Source organism: Festucalex cinctus, chromosome 1, assembly GCF_051991245.1.
Source record: "Festucalex cinctus isolate MCC-2025b chromosome 1, RoL_Fcin_1.0, whole genome shotgun sequence".
NCBI lineage: Eukaryota > Metazoa > Chordata > Actinopteri > Syngnathiformes > Syngnathidae > Festucalex > Festucalex cinctus.
This window is the reverse complement of record NC_135411.1, coordinates 47,898,101-47,918,280: the sequence shown is the minus strand read 5'-3', so window position 1 is coordinate 47,918,280 and position 20,180 is coordinate 47,898,101. Positions and strand designations below refer to the sequence as shown.

The 20,180-nt window shown below is 38.2% G+C and overlaps 1 protein-coding gene and 1 long non-coding RNA gene across 2 annotated transcripts; both read right to left on the bottom strand.

Moving 5' to 3' along the window:
- Positions 1–1,554: 1,554 nt before the first annotated feature.
- LOC144031730 (uncharacterized) lies at positions 1,555–9,986 on the bottom strand. The gene is made up of 3 exons (XR_013287595.1): positions 9,719–9,986; positions 8,929–8,991; positions 1,555–2,020 (listed from the first exon to the last, which is right to left on the bottom strand). It is a non-coding gene; the product is annotated as an uncharacterized LOC144031730 (long non-coding RNA).
- A 1,315-nt stretch (positions 9,987–11,301) lies between these two features.
- Positions 11,302–20,022, bottom strand: LOC144031704 (cytoglobin-1-like). The gene is made up of 5 exons (XM_077539095.1): positions 19,926–20,022; positions 18,881–19,656; positions 18,648–18,784; positions 13,765–13,993; positions 11,302–12,185 (listed from the first exon to the last, which is right to left on the bottom strand). The coding sequence occupies exons 3-5, from the start codon at positions 18,782–18,784 to the stop codon at positions 12,042–12,044; spliced, it is 510 nt and encodes a 169-aa protein (XP_077395221.1). The 5' UTR covers positions 18,881–19,656; positions 19,926–20,022; the 3' UTR covers positions 11,302–12,041.
- Between the last annotated feature and the right edge of the window lie 158 nt (positions 20,023–20,180).

The following is a 20,180-nucleotide window of genomic DNA, read 5'->3' as shown; positions in this document are numbered from 1 at the left end:
TAACCTCATACATTTATCTGAGTCCTGATTGGGAGACAACGTCCGATTCCGATCGAGGCAGCAACAACGTGATCGGGCCCGATTTCCGATCAAGTGATCGGATCGGGACATCGCTAGTTGTAATAGATAGCCACATCTTTTGAGTGCAGAGGGAAAAGATGACGGTGTGTTTTATGGTGTGACAATCATTGTCGTAGTCATGTGTGCATTTTACGATCCTCACCCTTACCTGTCCTTGCAATTTTAAACATAATCTACAATTCCTGTACGTATAGTATTTATTTAAACAATATGAACCAGAGATTACATTATAACATCACAAATTTTTGCTTCATTACAGAATATGTCCACCCCAACATGATGCAACAGTCCCATGTATGTGCACCTCTGCTTGACTTGACTCGACTTGACTCGTTCAGCATCTTTGACATCTGGGTCCTCCTCATCGTCTTCATGGTCATACTGAACCTCATCCTCAGACACATCCCCCTTAGCTTAGCTTTCCTTTCTGTCTTCAGACCTGTCATGACCAAAGACATGATCCAGTGCCTCATGAACAGGATACCTCTTGTTCATATTGACTGATATGTGACAACAGAATGCAACCAATATCTCCCTCAAACCTTGTTTATAAATGTCATATTTGAGCCACAGAGCAACCCACAGCTTCTAAAAATCCAGTATTCTCTGCTGGGTCTTATTATTTGGCCCCTAACACCACAAATCTCAATTAAGAATTTACTAAAATGGTGACAATTATTTTTGTTGCATTAAAATAGTTGTGTCCACATCCACTAAAAAAATAAAACAAAACGTACTTTTTACATACCCAAACTTGAAAACAGGTCAATTTTGACCCAAACACAATATAGGCTAAGGGTTAATACATCTCAAGTACACACCTATTGAGCGGTTCTTGAACATTTTGGGTTGCAGGGAGCCTTTAAATGAGAGATGGCCTTCATCATTAGTCTGAAATGTCCCCCCCCCCCCAAAAAAAAAAAAAAAAACAGTTTTTCCTGTGCTGGTCACTGCAACCATGTTTTTCATTAAGTTTTGTAAGAACAATCGCATGTTTACGCTTCTAAAATTGGATCCATATTGTAGATTTAAAAGTAATAATGTTTTAATCTGTAATTATTTTCACACACTTAACCACCAGGTGGCATCAGAATTTACAATATTAATAAAAGAAATCCGGTTTTAAAATTTGATCTGAATGATTCATATTTTCCTATATTTATTTAATTCAGTACAACTTACCTTTTGTTGCACCTTTATCAGCAAAACGATAACCTCAAAGTCACTTCCAGTCAGCAGAAATCTCTGATCATTGCTTATTGATGTGATGCAAGAAGTGAGTTCAGTTCCAGTTCAGCAATAAATATCATTACAGCAATTAAAACATCTGAATCAATGTGCCATTTCCCATCAAAATGATTTACACCTTGGACTTTGGGGGCTACATCTAATGCCTACAAGAAAACCCCTCAAGGCCATTATTTAATCATTCTAAGGAAATCCACAATAAGTTTATTGTTGTATTGTTGAAAGATTTTATTTAAATATAAGAAGTAACTTGGCTTCACAACTCAGATGTGTGTACTTTTCTTCATGCAATAGAACAGTTAGCATCACAAGATTTTAGGGAACTGCCTTTAATTGTTTGTGAAGAAAACAAGTCCACAAACATTTTATGTATTTTTTTTTTTTTTAAAGGAAACACATTGCTAGTTTCACATAGAGCTCTGTCCATAAAACTCTTTAATGTGGTGAGGCAGAACGAAATAAAATATCAACAATAAGGGTCCTTGTGTAAATCTAACCAGCTTAAACTGACACAAAACCACGAAACACGTTCATCTTCAAAGTGGAATTCAGCCCAAATTGCCTTCTCAGTCCCCTGTCGCAGAATAGAGAGCATGTGCTGGACAGACGAGAACGGTGCCCCCCTCCTTTCCCCACTTTGTTGTTTCTTCACTCCTGGTTGGAATCTTGGCATGAGCTGCCATGTGCAGACCTGTCCGAATCAACAATGAGAGAAGGCGAGAACACATTTCATAAGGAACTGTTCTTACATGATCAGACCATATCAATCCTGAGAGCAGAAGCAAGCATTTGAATTGACATCAATACTGCAGATGAATATGATGTGAGAGATTAACAGTTCGGTTTTAACTGTATTTCTGTTTATTTACATCTGGATCTGGATAACAATAGCAACTATTTTCTTAGAGCAAAAAATATGGAAACAGGTGTGTATTTTATTGCACAGGTGTGTTCTGTTAAATTGATTATTGAAACAACAACACTGAATGTCTTCATATTTAGTTTTGTCTGTGAAGAATACAAATAAATATAGCTTAGGCTATATCCAACATGAAAACCAAACCACCATCAAACAACTGTGAAGCTGAGAGAAAATAGAAAACCAACCTGAAGCATTGCACAAACATTGACCCTATCCAAGACAATCATTCGGCAATTCTTGAAGAAAAAGAAAAAAACACCACTAGTGTAAGCAAGAGATGTTGAACGGGTAGACCAAGAAAAACAAGTCTCTATGACGTATATATTTTGAGAGCTGTAACGAAAAACCCTAAAGCAGCCAGTACTGACATTATCCACAACCTCCAGGAGGCAGGAGTGATGGTCCTGAAAGGGAACAGCGGTGTAGATGCTCAGGGTTGCAGTTAACGAACCGTATTCCCCAGCCGCCGTTAAAACAATTCAATTCCTTTACAGGATGACATGCAGCTGCCCTTGAATGCAATGATTGCGCAGATGACCAATCACACAGACATTAGCAACATACAGTATGCTGATAGTTTTTCAACCAGTCTGCAATAGGCGAAACTTCTTGCACAGATTTTTCCAAAAACCAATACCACTAATACTTTTGATACTTTTAAGATGACATTAAGATGATTTTATAGAAAGAGCTATATTTCCCAATAAAGCATTTTTTCCTTCAAATTGCACAAAATCAATGACAATTTGCTATTCTTCTCATTTCTAATGTCTAATTCCTAATTATACACAGCAAATCGGTAAGTGCTAAATTTCCAGTGCTCAATCAAATATGCAGTAATTAGTCTGAAAAAACTGAAAACTGTCAAATTTACAGTCATTGGTGCCATAAGATAAAAACCGCTATCTTTTACCCTTTGTTTTTCCCATTGGAAAAACATTTTAGTAGTGTGAATCTGATTGTTGATGCAGACTCCTACAATATTGTACAACTATAGATAGGCCTACTTACAGTTGTGCTTGAAAGTTTACATCGTATGCAAACTTATGAGCGTCCTGTATGGTGACACAAAAGCTGGCTGCCCATAAAATGAAAAATGCTCTGGCAATTGTTTTGATATTTTCAGAGGTTGAAGTTGACATTAGTAGCGATGTGCGTGCAAATTTTGGTGACGATAAATAGCATTTTTGTGAATATTAAGCAGCATTTAGCTTTTGTCCATTTGCAGTTGTCTTCATAAGTTTACCTTCTGGTCTAAACTTTTAAGCACCATGGTGTGTGAGCTTGCTTGTTAGCTATTTTAATGCTAGAAAGAAACCCAATCCTTTCTGCTTGGAGTTTGCGCTCAGTGCTTTGCTTTATAAGGAGCACTTGTGGTTGCTTTCACATATTTCCTACCTCTAAAAAAGAATGATAAAATTGTGAATAATTGCAATCTATGGAGTCCATGGGTCGTATTTTCGTACCAAGTCTTAGCGCAAAGCTCAGTTTAATTGTACACGAGGGTAGAGTTTTCTTCCTTTGGGTATTTTCGGGCACAGATAGAAATTTGTGCCCTTGTGGAAGTGAGCATAGCTGATACGTTTCCTGCCCAATGGAAGCGGCTCCTCTCGTTCCCTTTAAATTCACCGCAGGTAAGATGCACATGCACAGTCTTTGTCATAAGGCAGGCAGGGGTGACCAACCTTGCTCTAATTACCTTTTGTAATATTAGTATGTTTTATTGTTAATAATGATATTCATCTTTGTGAAGGCATGCCAATATTGTCAATGGTTTCTCGCAACAGTTAATAAACAGTAAAATATATTAGGGATAGGCAAGTACCGATACCTTAAAATGAGGCTGGTAACTGCATTGACACTGATATGTTTTACGATCAGGAACTAGAAACAAGAAATTAGAAGAACAGAAAATTGCCTTTAATTTCATGCAATTCTGAGGAAAAATGCTCTATTGGGATATGGTCTTTCTTGAAAAAAAATATCGGTCATTGTTTATTTTGGGGGAAGGAGAATTTTATGTACTACTGACATTGGTATCTGTATCAGTGACTATTCAAGAGTTCACTACTCATTCTAGTTCCGTTCTGAAAATAAGTGGTCTCAAATATCTATATATACACATCCACCGCACATAGCCGCAGGGCACAAAATTTGTCTACCCGAGCCTCGATTAAATCCACCAAAATCAAACCACAACTTAGACCCGGTTTCTCCTGGTCTTAAGTCTCGTCGTCAAATTGTCAGGCGTGCCGGGGTCATGTGAAAGCGAATGCCCTCGGTCCATTGGGACACAAAGCATGGCGCCGCACGGTCTGTCAAATTCCCAAACACAGTAAACCAGACTTGCCCTGGCATGAACATGAAGATATGCCAATGATATGCACTGTCTAGGAAAATAAAGCCTGATCCTTTGGAATATGTGTCGTAATGGTTGGATGTTATTTTTACATTCTCATTTTGACATTGGATTTCAATATGTTTGTTATTTATGATGGATAAAAACATTTTCATGTTTTCAATAAATCTCTGTGAGTTATTTTTGTATCCCATAATCATGTGGTTATGCAATATACGGTAAATATTGGGGAAGTAGTGATCCTTGTCTCATATGTGGAGGTTTTGCTCGTCTTTAGAGAATTTTCAGATTTCGAATAGGGTCTTGACACTATTTAAGTTTGGGATTGACTGGTTTAGTGTTTGTTTCAAAACTTGGAAGAAAATGGGCAAAAGTGTTGATCAGTTTTTCTTCACAGGTCCAATCTAGCGTCCATGAATGTTTTGTTTTGCTTAAAACTCAAAGACTCGATTTTTAAACATCCATTTTTGATGGAAAAATATTCAGCAAAATGTCTTACTTAGGGTTAGGATTCACACCTGAAGCATGGAAGAATGTTATATTAATGGAGCATTAAGCCTTAATATTTTATTTCAATGCTGTTCAAACATGAAACAGATTACATGTTTGTTAAATATAGTGGCTCACGGTTATAAGACTGAAGTTTCAGATAAATAAATACCTTTTCATACAAATCTTACAGTGTACATGTACAAGTTTACTGAATAGTATTTTCTAAATTTGAGTAAAAAATTCGCAACAATCGATTTACAAATTTGTATCGGGATTAATCGGTATCGAATCGAATCGTGACCTATGAATCGTGATACGAATTGACTGGTCAGGCACTCGGCAATTCACACCCCTAGTGTTTAGTGTTGCAATTGTTGTTTATTATTTGTCAACTTGTGCTTTACTGTCGTGTTACCTCAAGCAAAGATTGACAGTTTGATTATTTACTTCTTTTGGCCACCATGGCGAGGAGTTTGAATGACGGATGATAATTATTTCCTCATAAAAGTTGCCTTACTCCTAAACAATTTGTCCCCACCCCCCTCATATCTGAGATGATGGCTACGCCCCTGAACACAAGCTGCAAACCACTCACTTGCAAGAAGAATGGGAAGGTCAGGTTACAATCATTTTATCTGCCAATTTAATGATAAATGATACAAGTAAAGTGATTCTTCATCATGCAGCAACATAATGACCCAAAACACACTGCCAAAACAACAAAGTAATTAATCACTTACAAGAAATCGGGGGGATTCTGGCCAATCTCCACTTAAACGCTACAGAGGATTCATTTTACATGCTGAAGTAGATAGTGCAGGGAGGAGATCGAATTTCACCTTTGAGAAGCAATTACGGATTATCTTCAAACTTCATCACAAACCACAACTGAAAGAAGCTGAAGAGAAAGCCAGGAAAAATATCACAAAAGAAGAATGCAAATGTTTTGAGGGGTCATTCGGTCACATGCTAAGCAAAGGATTTGCTACTAAATACAAAAGATTAATAATAACAACAATAATAATAATAATAATAATAATAATAATAATAATAATAATAATAATAATAATAATAATAATAAAGTCTTATTCACTTTATTCTATTTTAATTCTATCTGTTCCACTGCTTTTGCTCACCTAAAAATGTGGCCACGTGCTTTGTTCCAAATAGAGTATAATAGTGAGCAAGTAATAAATAAAATAAAAAGTAATAATAAAAGTTATGATTTTTTTTTTTTTTTAAAATGACAAAAACCGAAATGTTTTCATTCTATAGCAAACCTAAAGTTATAGGCATGATTGTTCCAGTACTCTTAGGAGAGTGTGTAGTTCTGCACTGCAAACATTGCTCTTAATAATGAATGAATCAATGAAATGAGGAATATATACTTAATTTAAGCTACTTTAACTGACAATAGAATAGGAAATCTCATTTGACTTGGCAGGACTTCTGAAGAACAAAAGGAGTGCACTTACAGTATAGCTCTTTTATTTATAACATAAAGTAGACATACAGTTGCCTCAAAAACTCTCACCAATGCCTGCAAAATAGTGTACCTAGTCACTCACATAGAACTTGAGTTTTTTCCTCTTTGTTTTAAGCTATACTGCTTCATAAGCAGTAATAAAACCTCAGTAACAAATTGTTGTTGTTTAAGTGAAACGTGCTTATACACAAATTGCCTGGTAACAAAAAATCTGAAGCACATTTTGATATTTTATCTTGTTTAATTTGTATTTTTGCAGTGTAGGTTGGCTTTCGGACAGCATAAAGCCAAATTGTTGTTTGGGAATGCGCAAGTTGAACCAAAACTTGTAACTGATACCTTTATCATGGTTGGTCACATTACAAAATTCAGAAAGCGGGTGAGCCATGATTGATTACGTTACCTGAGCTCTGAGCAACTGTGATGTCATATTCAGTCAACAGCAAGTGGCAAATAGGTGGACTTTGCTGTTTAAATCATGTTCCACAAATGCAATATTTATCTGAATGATGTTTTTGGAGTAGGGGTGGGGGGCGTAGAACATATTAATGTACAGACTATTTTTGGGTTGACTTCTTTGGTGAATTAGATGGTGTATTAGAGCAGTACATGGTTCTCAACCGCGGTCCTCGAGTACCCCTAGCCAGCCTGTTTTCCATGTCTCCCACAGCCAATGCAGGTGTTTCAAACGATCAGCTAATCAGCAAGCTCTGCATGAAGCCTGATAACGATCATCAGCTGTGTTGGCTGGGGAGACATGGGAAACAGGCCGGATTTTGTAAAATGTGCCAAAACTTCACTTCACCTAACAAACATCTTATTTTGTTATCTGCTCTTTTTTTATGTTCTGTAATGAAATGGATGATTGAGTTCGTATGAGTAACAAGGAAGAAACAAGACATATTGTTTAGGATCAGTAGCATGAGTAAAACAAATACATAGCCTCCTCCTGATAGTCACACAATGCTGCAGGATGACATTTCCCTCTTATAGCACGCGTTATCGCGGGTCAGCCAATGTGCTTGTGTCGAAACATGCCCAAGCGCATCCCACAAATGTTCATTTGGGTTAAGGTCAGGCCGGTTGGCAGGCCACTCTATTCGTTCCACTGAGAAATTCTCGAGGTAATCTCTATGAAAAACACCACCCTGTGGGGACGAGTGTCATTTTGGTGGATGGGATTTATTTGGCCTCAGACTCTATTGAATTGTTTCATTGAAGCAAGGCCATGCACCATCGCACTACAGCCATGACTGCTCATCTGTTAACTTCTTGGCAGACTAAAATCTAAAATCACAAGTATGAGTTGTTGGGCATTCAAAAGGAAAATAAACAGACTTTTCAATGGTGCAACATTATATAATAATGTAATAAAATTATTTTCCTAAAGTTTTCTTTTCTACCAACTGAGTGTCTTCATTATTGATTCATTAACCCCTCTTTTTTATGCGATAATACATTCATCACAATCGTGTATCACATTTCTTACAGCTGCAGATGTGGAAGGTAATGTATTTGTAATAAGTCTCCAAAGTGATGAAGATGGATTGTTGTTCAGCCTTTGAATCATTTAGTGTTCATAGAGTTGCAGCCGGTGCATAAAAGAAAAATGTGGGCCAGGCATCTTTGCAGTCTGATCTCTTTATGCATCTGTGCCTCAGTAACATGCTCCACTGCTCCACTTTCCACCCTTGTCTGGAGCCCCTTCTCAACCCCTTCACCAACCCCAACCTCACACACACCCACACCCCCACACACCCCTGCATACACACAACCACAACAAGACAATGTCATCCTAGGATCTGGTTGCTGCTTCTCTTTTACCCAATTCAACCCCTAGTTTTAGATATTGATAAATGTCTGTCATGGTTTGGGTCGGGTTTTGGTTTGTTTTTTGTTTTTGCTTTTGTCAGGGTTCTAGTTTTGAGTGGGTTTTGTTTGATGTTATGTTATGTTATGTTATGTTATGTTATGTTATGTTATGTTATGTTATGTTATGTTATGTTATGTTATGTTATGTTATGTTATGTTATGTTATGTTATGTTATGTTGTGCTTTCCTTATGTGTCTCGGTCTCCCATTGTCTCGTCAAGCATTGTCCTGCCCACCTGTGTTTGCCTGACTTCCTCATGTGTCAACCTACCAGAACCCTCTGCCACTTGTGTCTTGCCCAGCTGTGTTTCGTGTCAATTAGTGTGTGTGTGTCTCTTGTTTCCCCTCTGTCTGTGTTGATTCACTGTGGTTACCAAACCAAAGTTACCATTTTTATATATTTTTAGTTTTCTGTCATGAGACATCCCCTTGTTTGCTTGTGGCATTGTTTGTTTATTCCTTTCTCACCGTCATTTATGATTGTCTGCAGCTTGGTTGCTCTTCACGTATGGTACCTCTTCCTCCTTCTGCCTGCATCCAATAATAAGAATATTTATACTCAACATTAACAGCAATGCACTTTTTACAATAAGTTGATAAAGTTTCATATTCTGTAGTGAATGCAGTAGCTAGAAAAAGTTAATTTGATCTGTGGTGCTGCTGCAATGCAATTCTTTTTATAAGTGGTTGAGTGATGTAAGCTGATAAGGTTGCACTTTTCTATTAGCACATTGATACATTAGACCCAATTACGATTAAGCATGGTGCACCCGATCCTCACATTATTGCTTATAATATATCCTAAAATAATTACAGAAATTTGAAATTACAGTTGCGGATGCTTTCAAAATTTAATTCCCTGCCACTTTACAGGTGTAACATCCAATTAAACCCACGCTCAGAGTGGTGACAGTACATAACGGAGAATACAGTACATAATGTGAAAAGGTGAAAAATTGCCAAGTGTCCATACTTGGATATCAGACAAGCAGGTGTGTCACCAGGGACCTGAGCTCCTGCGAAAAGAATGTAAACTTTTGGCCCCACTACTTCAATGCCACAAATTGAAAATACTATTTTCGAAGGCCCCTGTCAGTCATGTACCTTTCTCCCCCTTTGGTGCCTCCGCAAACAACCATGATATCATCAGTATTTACCAATTTTGTGCATTATAAGTACGTGATACTCCAAAATATCAATATTTTGCCCTAGATAGCATTTTCTCCAGAAAATGACTAATAATCTATCTACTACTTACGGATTGATTTTACTGGAGAATCTATGCCGCAGGATGAGCCCGATGCTGGTAAGGACCATCACTGTGGTGCACATGATCCTTTTTCAAGGACCTCCTGGTGGTTACAGCAGCCAGACCTCCGCTCCCATTGAAAGCTCAAATTGAAAAGGCAAAAGTTTGTGGTGTAACAATCGGACTATTCCTGTCTTCCTCTTGGCTGTGACTCTCGATCGTGGAGATTAGCTCAGAGGATTAGCTGGGATCAAGGAGGGGTTAGATCTGGCTGGCAGGACTTGGAGGCAAACAGAGCCTGCTGTGTGGTTCTGTTCTAAAAACAACCATCATCATCATCATCATCAGATTGTCAGCAGAGCAAACCAAATCCACCTGGATAATGCAAGTCATTTTTTTCACCGAAGTTGGGGTGCGGGGAGTTTACAATACATTTATTTCATGAATTACTCATATCTGTAGTGGCCACACTGTGGCCGAATGTTTAAAATGTCTTCCTCACATTTCTTACCTTCAGAGTTTGAATCTCAGCTCTGGCCTCCTATGGTGGATGAGTTTCTCCCAAAAAATTTGCCACTTGTTCTCGACTGAAGATAATATATAAATATATAAATAAGACTTTATATAAATAAATGTTTAAAGGTTGACTTCCACTTTAAGGAAGTGTTTTTTTAGTTTTCTAAATAGCATGGACTAGAATTGCTCAACATGGTATTGCAAAGCATGCAGTTAGGTGCTGACTCCCATCACCAAACTCAACTCTTAGGGAGCACTTTTAAACCACCACCAGTTTTCTTAAGGAGGAACCCAAGGGCAGCAGATCCAATATAAACTGTAGACGCCCTAAAATGGAACCCTGTGGAACGCCTTATGTTCCGTTATGCATGTAAAATCTTATTGCACATATTTATCTGACCACTATTTTTTTGCTATGTTGTATAGTATAAAAATAATATTAGTGATGTTCGATACTACATTTTTTTTTCAGACCAATACCAATATCTCAATACTCATCTCTTCAGGACTTACCGATAACGATACCAAGTGCTGATACCACTAGTAGTTTTGATACATAAAATGTTCCAAAAAAAAAAAAACATAAATAAAAAAGAGACACCCATATATCCCAATATAGCATTTTACCTTAAAATTGCATGAAATTAATGGCAATTTTCTATTCTAATATCTACTTCCTGATCGTGAAACAGTCACAAGAGTCCAGCTAAGACTGGTAGTGGCCGCGTCCACGAGTACGATACCTCAAAATAAGGCTGGTATCGGCACCGATACCTGGTATCGGTACTCGCCCATCCCTAATAATAATATGATCACCTGCAGCCATATCATCACAAATCATTTCAGTCGGGCGTGTGTCTTGACCGCCGCCTAAGCCCTGAGACTGACTCATCATTTAAACAGGACAAATTGAAATATCTAAATTGGACAACAAATGAGTAGCAGTACAAATATAGTAACAGCAGCCGTGTACTGGGATCTCATATCATCGATTCACATGTCCTTTTCATATTTATATTTCAAACGTTGGTAAATATGGATACAAAGGTGCGACACGATGAGAAAATCTCCAATCATTACTGTTAAAAATGTAAAAATGTTTATTCTCAGTATCTCACATGGTGCACACAAGTGAAGACAGACTTGAGCAAAACATTGCGTGACATACATGGCAGTTTTCAGGATATACTATACACATTCATTACAAGGCACATTCTATTCGTCAAATGTGTCCTCTTGCCCTTTGTTACACTTTTGCTTTTCCTAACTTCTACTCTCTAGCTGGGTTCAGTACCAAAAATTCCGATTCCAGTTTCTTTTCAAATGTTCTGTCTTCTAGTCCACTGTTTCTCAGTCCCGGTCCTCGAGTACCGCTATCCGGCTTGTTTTCCACGTCTCCCCAGCCAACACAGCTGAAGATCATTATCAGGCTTCATGCAGAGCTGGCTGATTGGCTGATCGTTTGAAACACGTGTTGGTTTTGGGGGACATGGAAAACAGGCTGGATAGTGGTACTCGAGGACCAGGGTTGAGAACCACTCTTCTAGTCTAATACAGACTCATGAATACAGTTATAGTAGTGAAATATAACAGTACTGGTTCACATTGGTTTACATCATGTGTATACCATATGGACTGTATCCCATGTGTTGTTCCATAGCCACCAATAGATAAAATGATACGGTATTTCTGAGATATACTGTAGGTTCTGTGACGATACATCATTTTAAAGCTAAGTCGTTCATCCTTGAGGACACACAGTCAGAGGTCTATATTTGCGCACCATTCAATGTACCCGCTTAAACCTTCACCCGGTTCAAGTTGAGAGCTTTGGCCAGCCCTCTTTCTCATAGGTGGCTGTGATAGTGACGTAGAGTACATTCAAGAGTTTCGTCCACGCTACTATCACAGCATCTGGGAACTCTTTCCCCAGAACCTCCAGGATGACACCATTGAGGACCTGGCAAGCACACAAATGGGTCAGTTAAGACAAAGATATGTAGCGCTAATGCACATGTTCAAATCAATTTTCTGGTACAACACATATGGTCAGTCACAGTAAAGAAAATATTTTCTTCTATAGAACACATAAAGTCTAATGGTGTGAACATTATACAGTTAGAGTTTTTCAGGGAGAAATAGCCTTAATAGTTAGGCAAAAACTGTAATCTTGAAAGCCATGCAAGACATCTGTGAGCCTCTGACTGAGAATGGTTCTTGTGACTAAAATCTAAATAACATCAAGTACCATTAACTTTACCATTTGCCTTTTTTTTTTTTTTTTTTTTTGTGATGCCATCACAAAGGGTAGCCTACAAGCAATAGCAAACAGCAAATATTCGGTTTGTGCACGACTATAGTGAAATTTATTTACTTACTGTACAGTAATTCATAACCACTGTGCTATGGTACATTAATGTGCCTTCAGAAAACATCAGTTATGCCACAGATTATTATCCAAGTTCACTTAAAGTGGAAGTCAACCCCCCCAAAAATTCTTGACAATAATATGTTCTATTCAGTTCCAAAAGTCTAAATACAGTATTCTGGTTACAATTGCATTAGTGGAATATGAGTTAAGCAGCAAAATCCAGCAGTTTTTTTTTGTTTTTTTTTTAAATCAATGTCAGAAGTTGGCCATTTTGCCACTTGCAGTCGAGTGAAAATGACATCAGAGCTGCTCACGTCTCAGGTAACAACCAACCACAGCTCAGCTTCAGAAAAGGTGAGCTGTGATTGGTCGTTGCCTGAGCCCTGAGCAACTGTGATGTCATCTTCAGTCGACAGCAAGTGGCAAAATGGCCGCCCCTATGTAGGCGGCGTAGGTTCGGTTCCCCGTGACCGTGTTTGTATGTGTGCGTGTTTGTATGAGTGTATTTAAAAAAATAAAATAAAAAATAAATAAATTAAAAAAAAAAAAAAAAAAAAAAAAAAAAGGATAAAAATGACTGCATTTTGCTATATAACAAATATAAATCAGAATGTCATGTTTGGACTAGTGAGGTCACATATATAACATAGTATTCTTAAGAAATGTTAAAGGTTGACGTTCCCTTTAATTGGTCCACAACTGACTCTGCTCAAAGTCAGCTGGGATAGGCTCCAGCTCACTTGCAACCCGACTGAGAATAAGAAAATCCTCTCTCTTGCTCATCTATCAATGCTAGGCCGAACAACTAAATGCTCTTCCACTAGATATGAACAGGTAGGTGCAGTAGATAGTTAAACGGTGTATGCACTTTATCAGACAACTTTGTTTGCTGGTGTTTCAGATATAAAATATACGCGTTTGCGCAGTAAAAGTTGAATAACAGTGGCTACACTGCTCACTGTGCTTACATCAAGTGCCATCCAACAGTGAAACAGTGGATGAAGTGTTGAAGCTAATTCTCAGCCCGCCACACAGCAAAAGGTCACAATTGTGTTTTGAAGGCTAATTTCCACCAGTGGCACCTTAACTATATTTATGTTGCATTTAATATCTCTTTATGTATCCGTATCTACTGTAATGTATGTATGCATTTGTCTACTCATGTTACCTGAAAGTACTTTGGCTCCACTTTGTGGCGACGCGCATGAGCTCTGCCGAGTTCCTCCAGCAATGTGACCACCTTGTCTGGGTTCTCCAGGTTCTCCACCAGTGTATTGATCCTGTTCATGACTCTGCGGGCATGATTCCTCAGCTGGGTACTCTTTTTCAGCTCGTCGGTGTCCTCGACGTTCTTAAACTTGAAGTATTGCTTGGATGAGGGGTTGGTCACAAACAGCCTGTCAGTGGGGGAAATATGAATGGGGCATATCAGTATGAGGGTGCAGAGCTCCTGTAATCTCTTGCATTTGCACCTGCACCAGTTTGTTGGCCAGATATCCAATACAAATACATTCACTGACATGTATAATACAATACATATTGTTCAAATGATAATAAGCAAAGTCTATCTAATATTAGGCAAAAATAAGTTTTTTTTTCTGGCTCAAAGGAATTTTATTTCACAATCAAGTTTTGGTTTTGGAATGCAAGTACTGAATAATTGAAAGCAAACCTCCCACTATTAACCTAATAGTAGCTGGTGAAAGGAAAGTTATTATTGAACAGATCTATAATACATAAAATAATGACTCCATTCTATTATATATGCGACCATTTAACTCAACTCAACTTTATAAAGCGCTTTAAGAACAGACATTGCTGTATACAAAGTGCTGTACATAAACAAACATCGGTTTTGCAGCAAACATTTTACATCAGTTAGTTAGTTTAACAGCAGTTGGTTTTGTGAGTGAGAGTTTAGTACATCTGCATCACATTTCGGGTTCACCTCCAGCCTTCCTGTTTACAGTTTGCATATTTCTCACTCTAATTGAATGGGTTTTCTTCGGGTACTCCAGCTTCCTCCCACATTCCAAAAACATGTGTGTTAGTTTATTGAGACTCTAAACTCCCCATATGTGATTAAAGTGAGACCAAATGGTTGTTTGGCTAAATGTGTCCTGTGACTGACAGGCGACCAATCAAGGCTGCACAGCGCTTGCTGGCCAAGGTCAGTTGGGAAAGTTTACCATATTGACAAGCAATATAGAAAATGGACAGATGGATGTTTTGAGGTACTATTTACTATGATTCAAAATACCACATGCCATAATTGTGCACAAATGCAGTCGTCATATATCAATATTTAATCTTTTGATTCATGTTGCTGCTGATACTGACATATTTCAATAAATCAGAAGTCATGCAAATGAAAAAATTGTTTCACTTGGCAACAATGCTATATTCCTCACATTTTTTCCTAAATTTTGACCTTTCGCTGTTGATCCCTAATCACCAAAATAACAAGTTGTTTTTTTGTTGTTTTTTTTTTAATATGCCCTGAGGCACATGGAGAGTCAGACAAGGGGGCTTTAAAAAGTCAACTCCTCCCACTGTTTAGAAAGTGCACCAAAGCGTAATCTAAACCTGATGTCCTGTTTCATTTTCTTTTACCAATCAACTACTAATTAACTTTTAAAAACCGAGCTCCCTCTTCCAGACTTTCAAACGTGAATTGAAATTCCTGAAAAGACGGTGGACGGATGTTCAGCTCGATGTAAATAGAGGGCCTCTGTAAGTATACCAATTTGACTCTTACAAGCTAATGAGGGACCATGATGTCTAATCTTTCGCGCATGGAATTGCACCACCTGTGGCTGCATATAAATAGCCTCATTAGTATTTTATACGGCCATTGGAGTCTTAATCTTTCGTTATCTATTCTTCAAGATGAACCCAGGAGCAGTGAGTTTTTAATTTCACATGCTGTGTCAAAGTCTGCTCTTTTAGATATGATCTGCAACCCGTAAGAGGGTATGGGCAGTTTAAAAGCTTTAAAAGTTTACTCTGAGGTTTGATCGAGAGGGCTCTCAGTACCAAGCAGGAAATTAACCATGATCACACTTATCGATTAAGGAAAATACTGTTTTATTAATTTTAAGGTTTAAAATTGGCATTGGGAGCAGTGTTTCCTGTTTCCTTACTTATGTGGCTTGATATAGTAACTGAAATATAAATGCAGTGCATTTGTACACAACTGCAAAATAGACCGCAATATGCCCACATACTGTATTAAATGACAATCCCTCTGACAGTGTTTAAGATACAGGTAAGATTTTTGATACAACTCTTCAATTGGATCTCCCTAGATTGTATCTAGCTTTTGAAATTCTTACTGAAGGTTCAATGATTGTTTTTGTTCCCCCAATCATTAAGGTTGCTCTGCCAACCTTGACACACACTCATCTGAAACTAATACATAGATGACAAAAGGTGACTTGGAGTTAAATGCTCAACATTCCATTTGAGGTTCCCTTAAACTTGCACAAAACTAGCACAAATAATTAATAAATATATCTACACTGTAACAAATTTATATAAAATCTACTGTAAAATATTACAGTATTATCTTGGTTTTTATTTTATTTTACAGAATTTAACTTTACACTGGAATGCATTATGGGTAGAAACAAAGTACTGTAATTTGCTGTATAATTAGGGGTTAAATACTGTACATTTTACAGCAGCTATGTTTTGGCATATATGTGGATTACATGTAAATACTGTAAAGACTGTCGGATTTTGGTGGTTATCTCTATCGGAGAAGAAGCAAATAGCGGACCCTGTATTGTGACCGGAGCAAGGACAAGATCGAGTCCAGGTTCCGGCCTTCCTGGGTGGAGTTTGCATGTTCTCCCCGTTCCCGGGTGCTCGGGTCTCCTCCCACATTCCGAAGACATGCCTGGCCGGGTTAATTGAGTGCTGTGAATTGTACCTAGGTGTTTTTGTGAGTGTGGATGGTTGTTCGTCTCTGTGTGCCCTGCGATTGGCTGGCAACCAGTTCAGAGTGTACAAAGCCAGCTGGGATAGGCTTCAGACAACACTTTTGAGGAATAAGCAGTTAAGAAAAGGGATGGATGGAATTTACAATGACATACTGTATTATTAGGGATAGTAATTGATTAGATTTGTACGATTCCGATTCCATTTTTGATTCTTAACGATTCTTTAGCAATTTTCTTTATAAATTCTAGCAGTTACTAACGGAATGTTCTACATAAAGGCAAACTGGCGCTAATATAGTAGTTAATGCCTGGAGTGTTGATAGGAGAGGAGAGGACGCTTGCATTGCCGACACTGCTGCTGGATTGAGCCCTCCAGAGTGCTCACAAACACGACAGAGAGTTATCGCAAGCTGTGTGCAAATCCTTTTGCATCGTGCTAGTGTTTCCTACCTAGATGAAATTACCTTGATGAAATATCCATCCATCCATTTTCTTATGTTAGCTTTTCTTGTAAAATGTCACCAAACTTTCAAGCGTGGCGCCATGTTTGTTGCTAAACACGCTCGTAAATGTCGCGTGCATGGTGACGTCATCGTCCCGCACTGCCAAGGAATTGAAACACTGGGAGACGATTCTCAACAAGAACCTGTTTTTGAGTCGCATCGCTACTAGCAACTTTAGTTGCCAGTAAATTAGAATACAGAAACCGTTGTAAACTAGACTACAATGAATTGCTGTTTTCTTAAAAAGAAAATATATTTAATAAATATATGAATTAATATCTTTTAAATTCTACAGTCATTTCATTACAGTGTAGAGTCATGCAATTAATTATGACGGTTATAATATAAAAATGTTGATAAACCTACTGTTTCTATTTACTCAAATGAAAAGGCAACAACGGCAGCTGTGAAGCCTCCAAGAATAAACCATAGCAGATTGCATGGTCCACCACATTTGGATGAAGTAGATGTTTACACGACAGCATAACAGAGTTCAATGTTGCAGTGTGCAGAAAACAGTCTCACCCCCCAAAAATGGGTCTGTTTTGAAGGTCTGACTGCTTGTGATATCGTTGAGCCACCGTAGGATGTCTGGCATTCAAAACATGACCTGCTTCAAGGGAGGAAGCCCTTCGAGAGCCAAGGGAGTCTGACTGATAGATTATTGTTTATGGCTTGCCTCTACTATTTGATGAATAGGATTATGTACAAGGCGGAAAGTGAGACTATTACTTGAAAAATTATGACTGGCTGCATTCCTTTGCCCATCATGTAAAAGGTCCAAAAAGTTCACCGGTAGGCATGTCAGATACAATATCTGTATCTGTAACGGGGAAGCATCAACATACACAGTAAATTCTGTTGAATCAATTTTACTCTATTTATAGTGGGACCAATTAGACTCCGTTTTAGAGTAATATTTACACTTGGAAGAGAGTAAAATAAAGAATTGGAAACAATAAAAAATAAAAGTGACTCAAGGGTGCAGGAACAAACTCATGACCTTCAGCTTGGGAAGCAGCCGATCTACTCCCTGATCCACACAGCTCCTGGTTTCTGTTAGTTTATTGTTCGTTTCAGCAGCAGCTGGTTCTATGGAATCTTCCTAACGCCAAGAGACAAAAAAAACTATGTATTTGGTCTCTTGGAGAGCAGCAAACAGTAGGAGGGGCATAGTTCAGGTGGTAGTGTGGCAGTCTTCCAAGCTAAAAGTCGTGAGTTTGAACCTTAACCCTTAAGTGAGTTTTATTTTATTTTTTTTTCAATGTTTTATTTTACTCGCTTCCTAGTGTAAATCTTAGTCAAGTCTAAAACTGAGTCTATTTGGTTCCTATCTAAATAGTCCAAATTTACTCTAACATTTACACTACAGAATGCACTGTGTAGCTTGATTATTCCAGTTAAATAAATTTATGTGTGATCATTATGGAACTAAGTGATGTTACATATCTGTAGAACATGAATTAATTGCTCAAATAAGCAGTTTGGGTTTTCTTTCTGTGATTTCCTGAGAATAAAATTTAAAAAATGAATCTGTGAAAATATATCAAATAGTTTCCGTTATTTCTTTTGGATGCTGTAATCGAGGAAGTAAAATCAAATACCTGATAAGTATATCCACTCCAACATCATCGCAGTTCTGGTAGACCTTTGCCCAGGAGTCCTGGATGTTCACCCGATCTTTGTCAGTCAGTTCTCTCTTCTGGTGGTCCTCCTCTTTCGCTCCCTGCATCCTCTCCATCTAGGAACACAGTTGATCAGCGCTTCACACATGCAGAAGGCATGGCAAAGATGTGTCAACAACCCCCAAAATAAATATCAAAAAGTCAAATCCTACCTTTTTTCTTATCTTGGCTCTTTGCTAATGATGGGGGAGAAGTGGGTGAAAGCTGCTTCCCTTTTCCGTCTCTGCCTAATGAGAATCGTTGCTCTCCAGCCCTGAATCTCTGCTGAGCGTTAGTGTGAGTGAAGAACAGGCTGGAAAAAACACAAGAAACACACGCAGCGAACAAGGAGGAGCTTCTGTACTCTCCCTTTCACACACTCCCTCTCCTCCTGCTCCCCTTTCCACCTCACTTTTTTATAAGTGCTGTTTGATGAAAACATGATGAGATAGAAGTTTGAAAAAAATAATCCGCCGTCAGGGATACAATGTGAGATTAAGACCTCGAAAAAGATAAAGACACACACTGCGACCTGTTCTTCCACTATTCCCATTCTTGACTGTTCAGGAGATTAACCTCTAATCATTTTCTATTCCACACAAAGCCGGACCAACAAAAATGTAAAAGCACACCAATGGGTGTAAATTAAACAGGGTGACGTCAGTGACAAATAGGACAGACTCTCATTCAATTTGATTTGTTCTTTGCTACAGACTGCGTCACAGCATGGGTTCAAGTCTGTTCCTCCCCCCCATCCAAAACACCCCCCACACAAACCGTGGTGTACTCTTTGAAATGTATACTATTCAGTATTCACCCTTGCGGTGAGCCTGTGACAAAGGTTATCCAAGGTATATCTCGGTTCTGTTGTCACAGCTGAGAACGTGTTCACATTTCATTGCTGGTTGGCCAAGGAACACCAATCAGTCAAGAATCAGCTCCGGCCCACCTGTTGAGAGAAACAAATGTTGAATTTAATATTCACAGCTTTTATTTGGGTAGCTACAATGCGTATGCAGAAGGTGTGAACAATGTACAGACGCAGGTTAAACATTAACAAGTGTGTCATTAATGATCAAGCTGGTTTAAAAAAAAAATTTTAAAAAAAAAGGAAAGAAAGAGCAGCACTACAATGTTGTGTGTACGTGCCACTGCCAACGTTGTGTGGCCAGGTTGTCATTGTTTGCATGTCAAACCAGCATTGTGTGTAGAGCTCACCAGTTGATTTAGTTGCGCCTCATGGTAGCTTATCCCAAGAGTCATCAGGTTCAGACGATTGATTGATGTCATGCTCACCAAGTCAGACCAGGTCAACCTATGAGAGATAGAGATTCAGTTCAATTCAAATCCAGTAACATAAACAATATTTAACATCCAAAGGACATAGAAGTAATTGCTTTTCAATGGACATTTATAGTGATATTTAAATTAATGAATTAACATCATGTTATAGTTGCTCTAAGCATGTGGTAG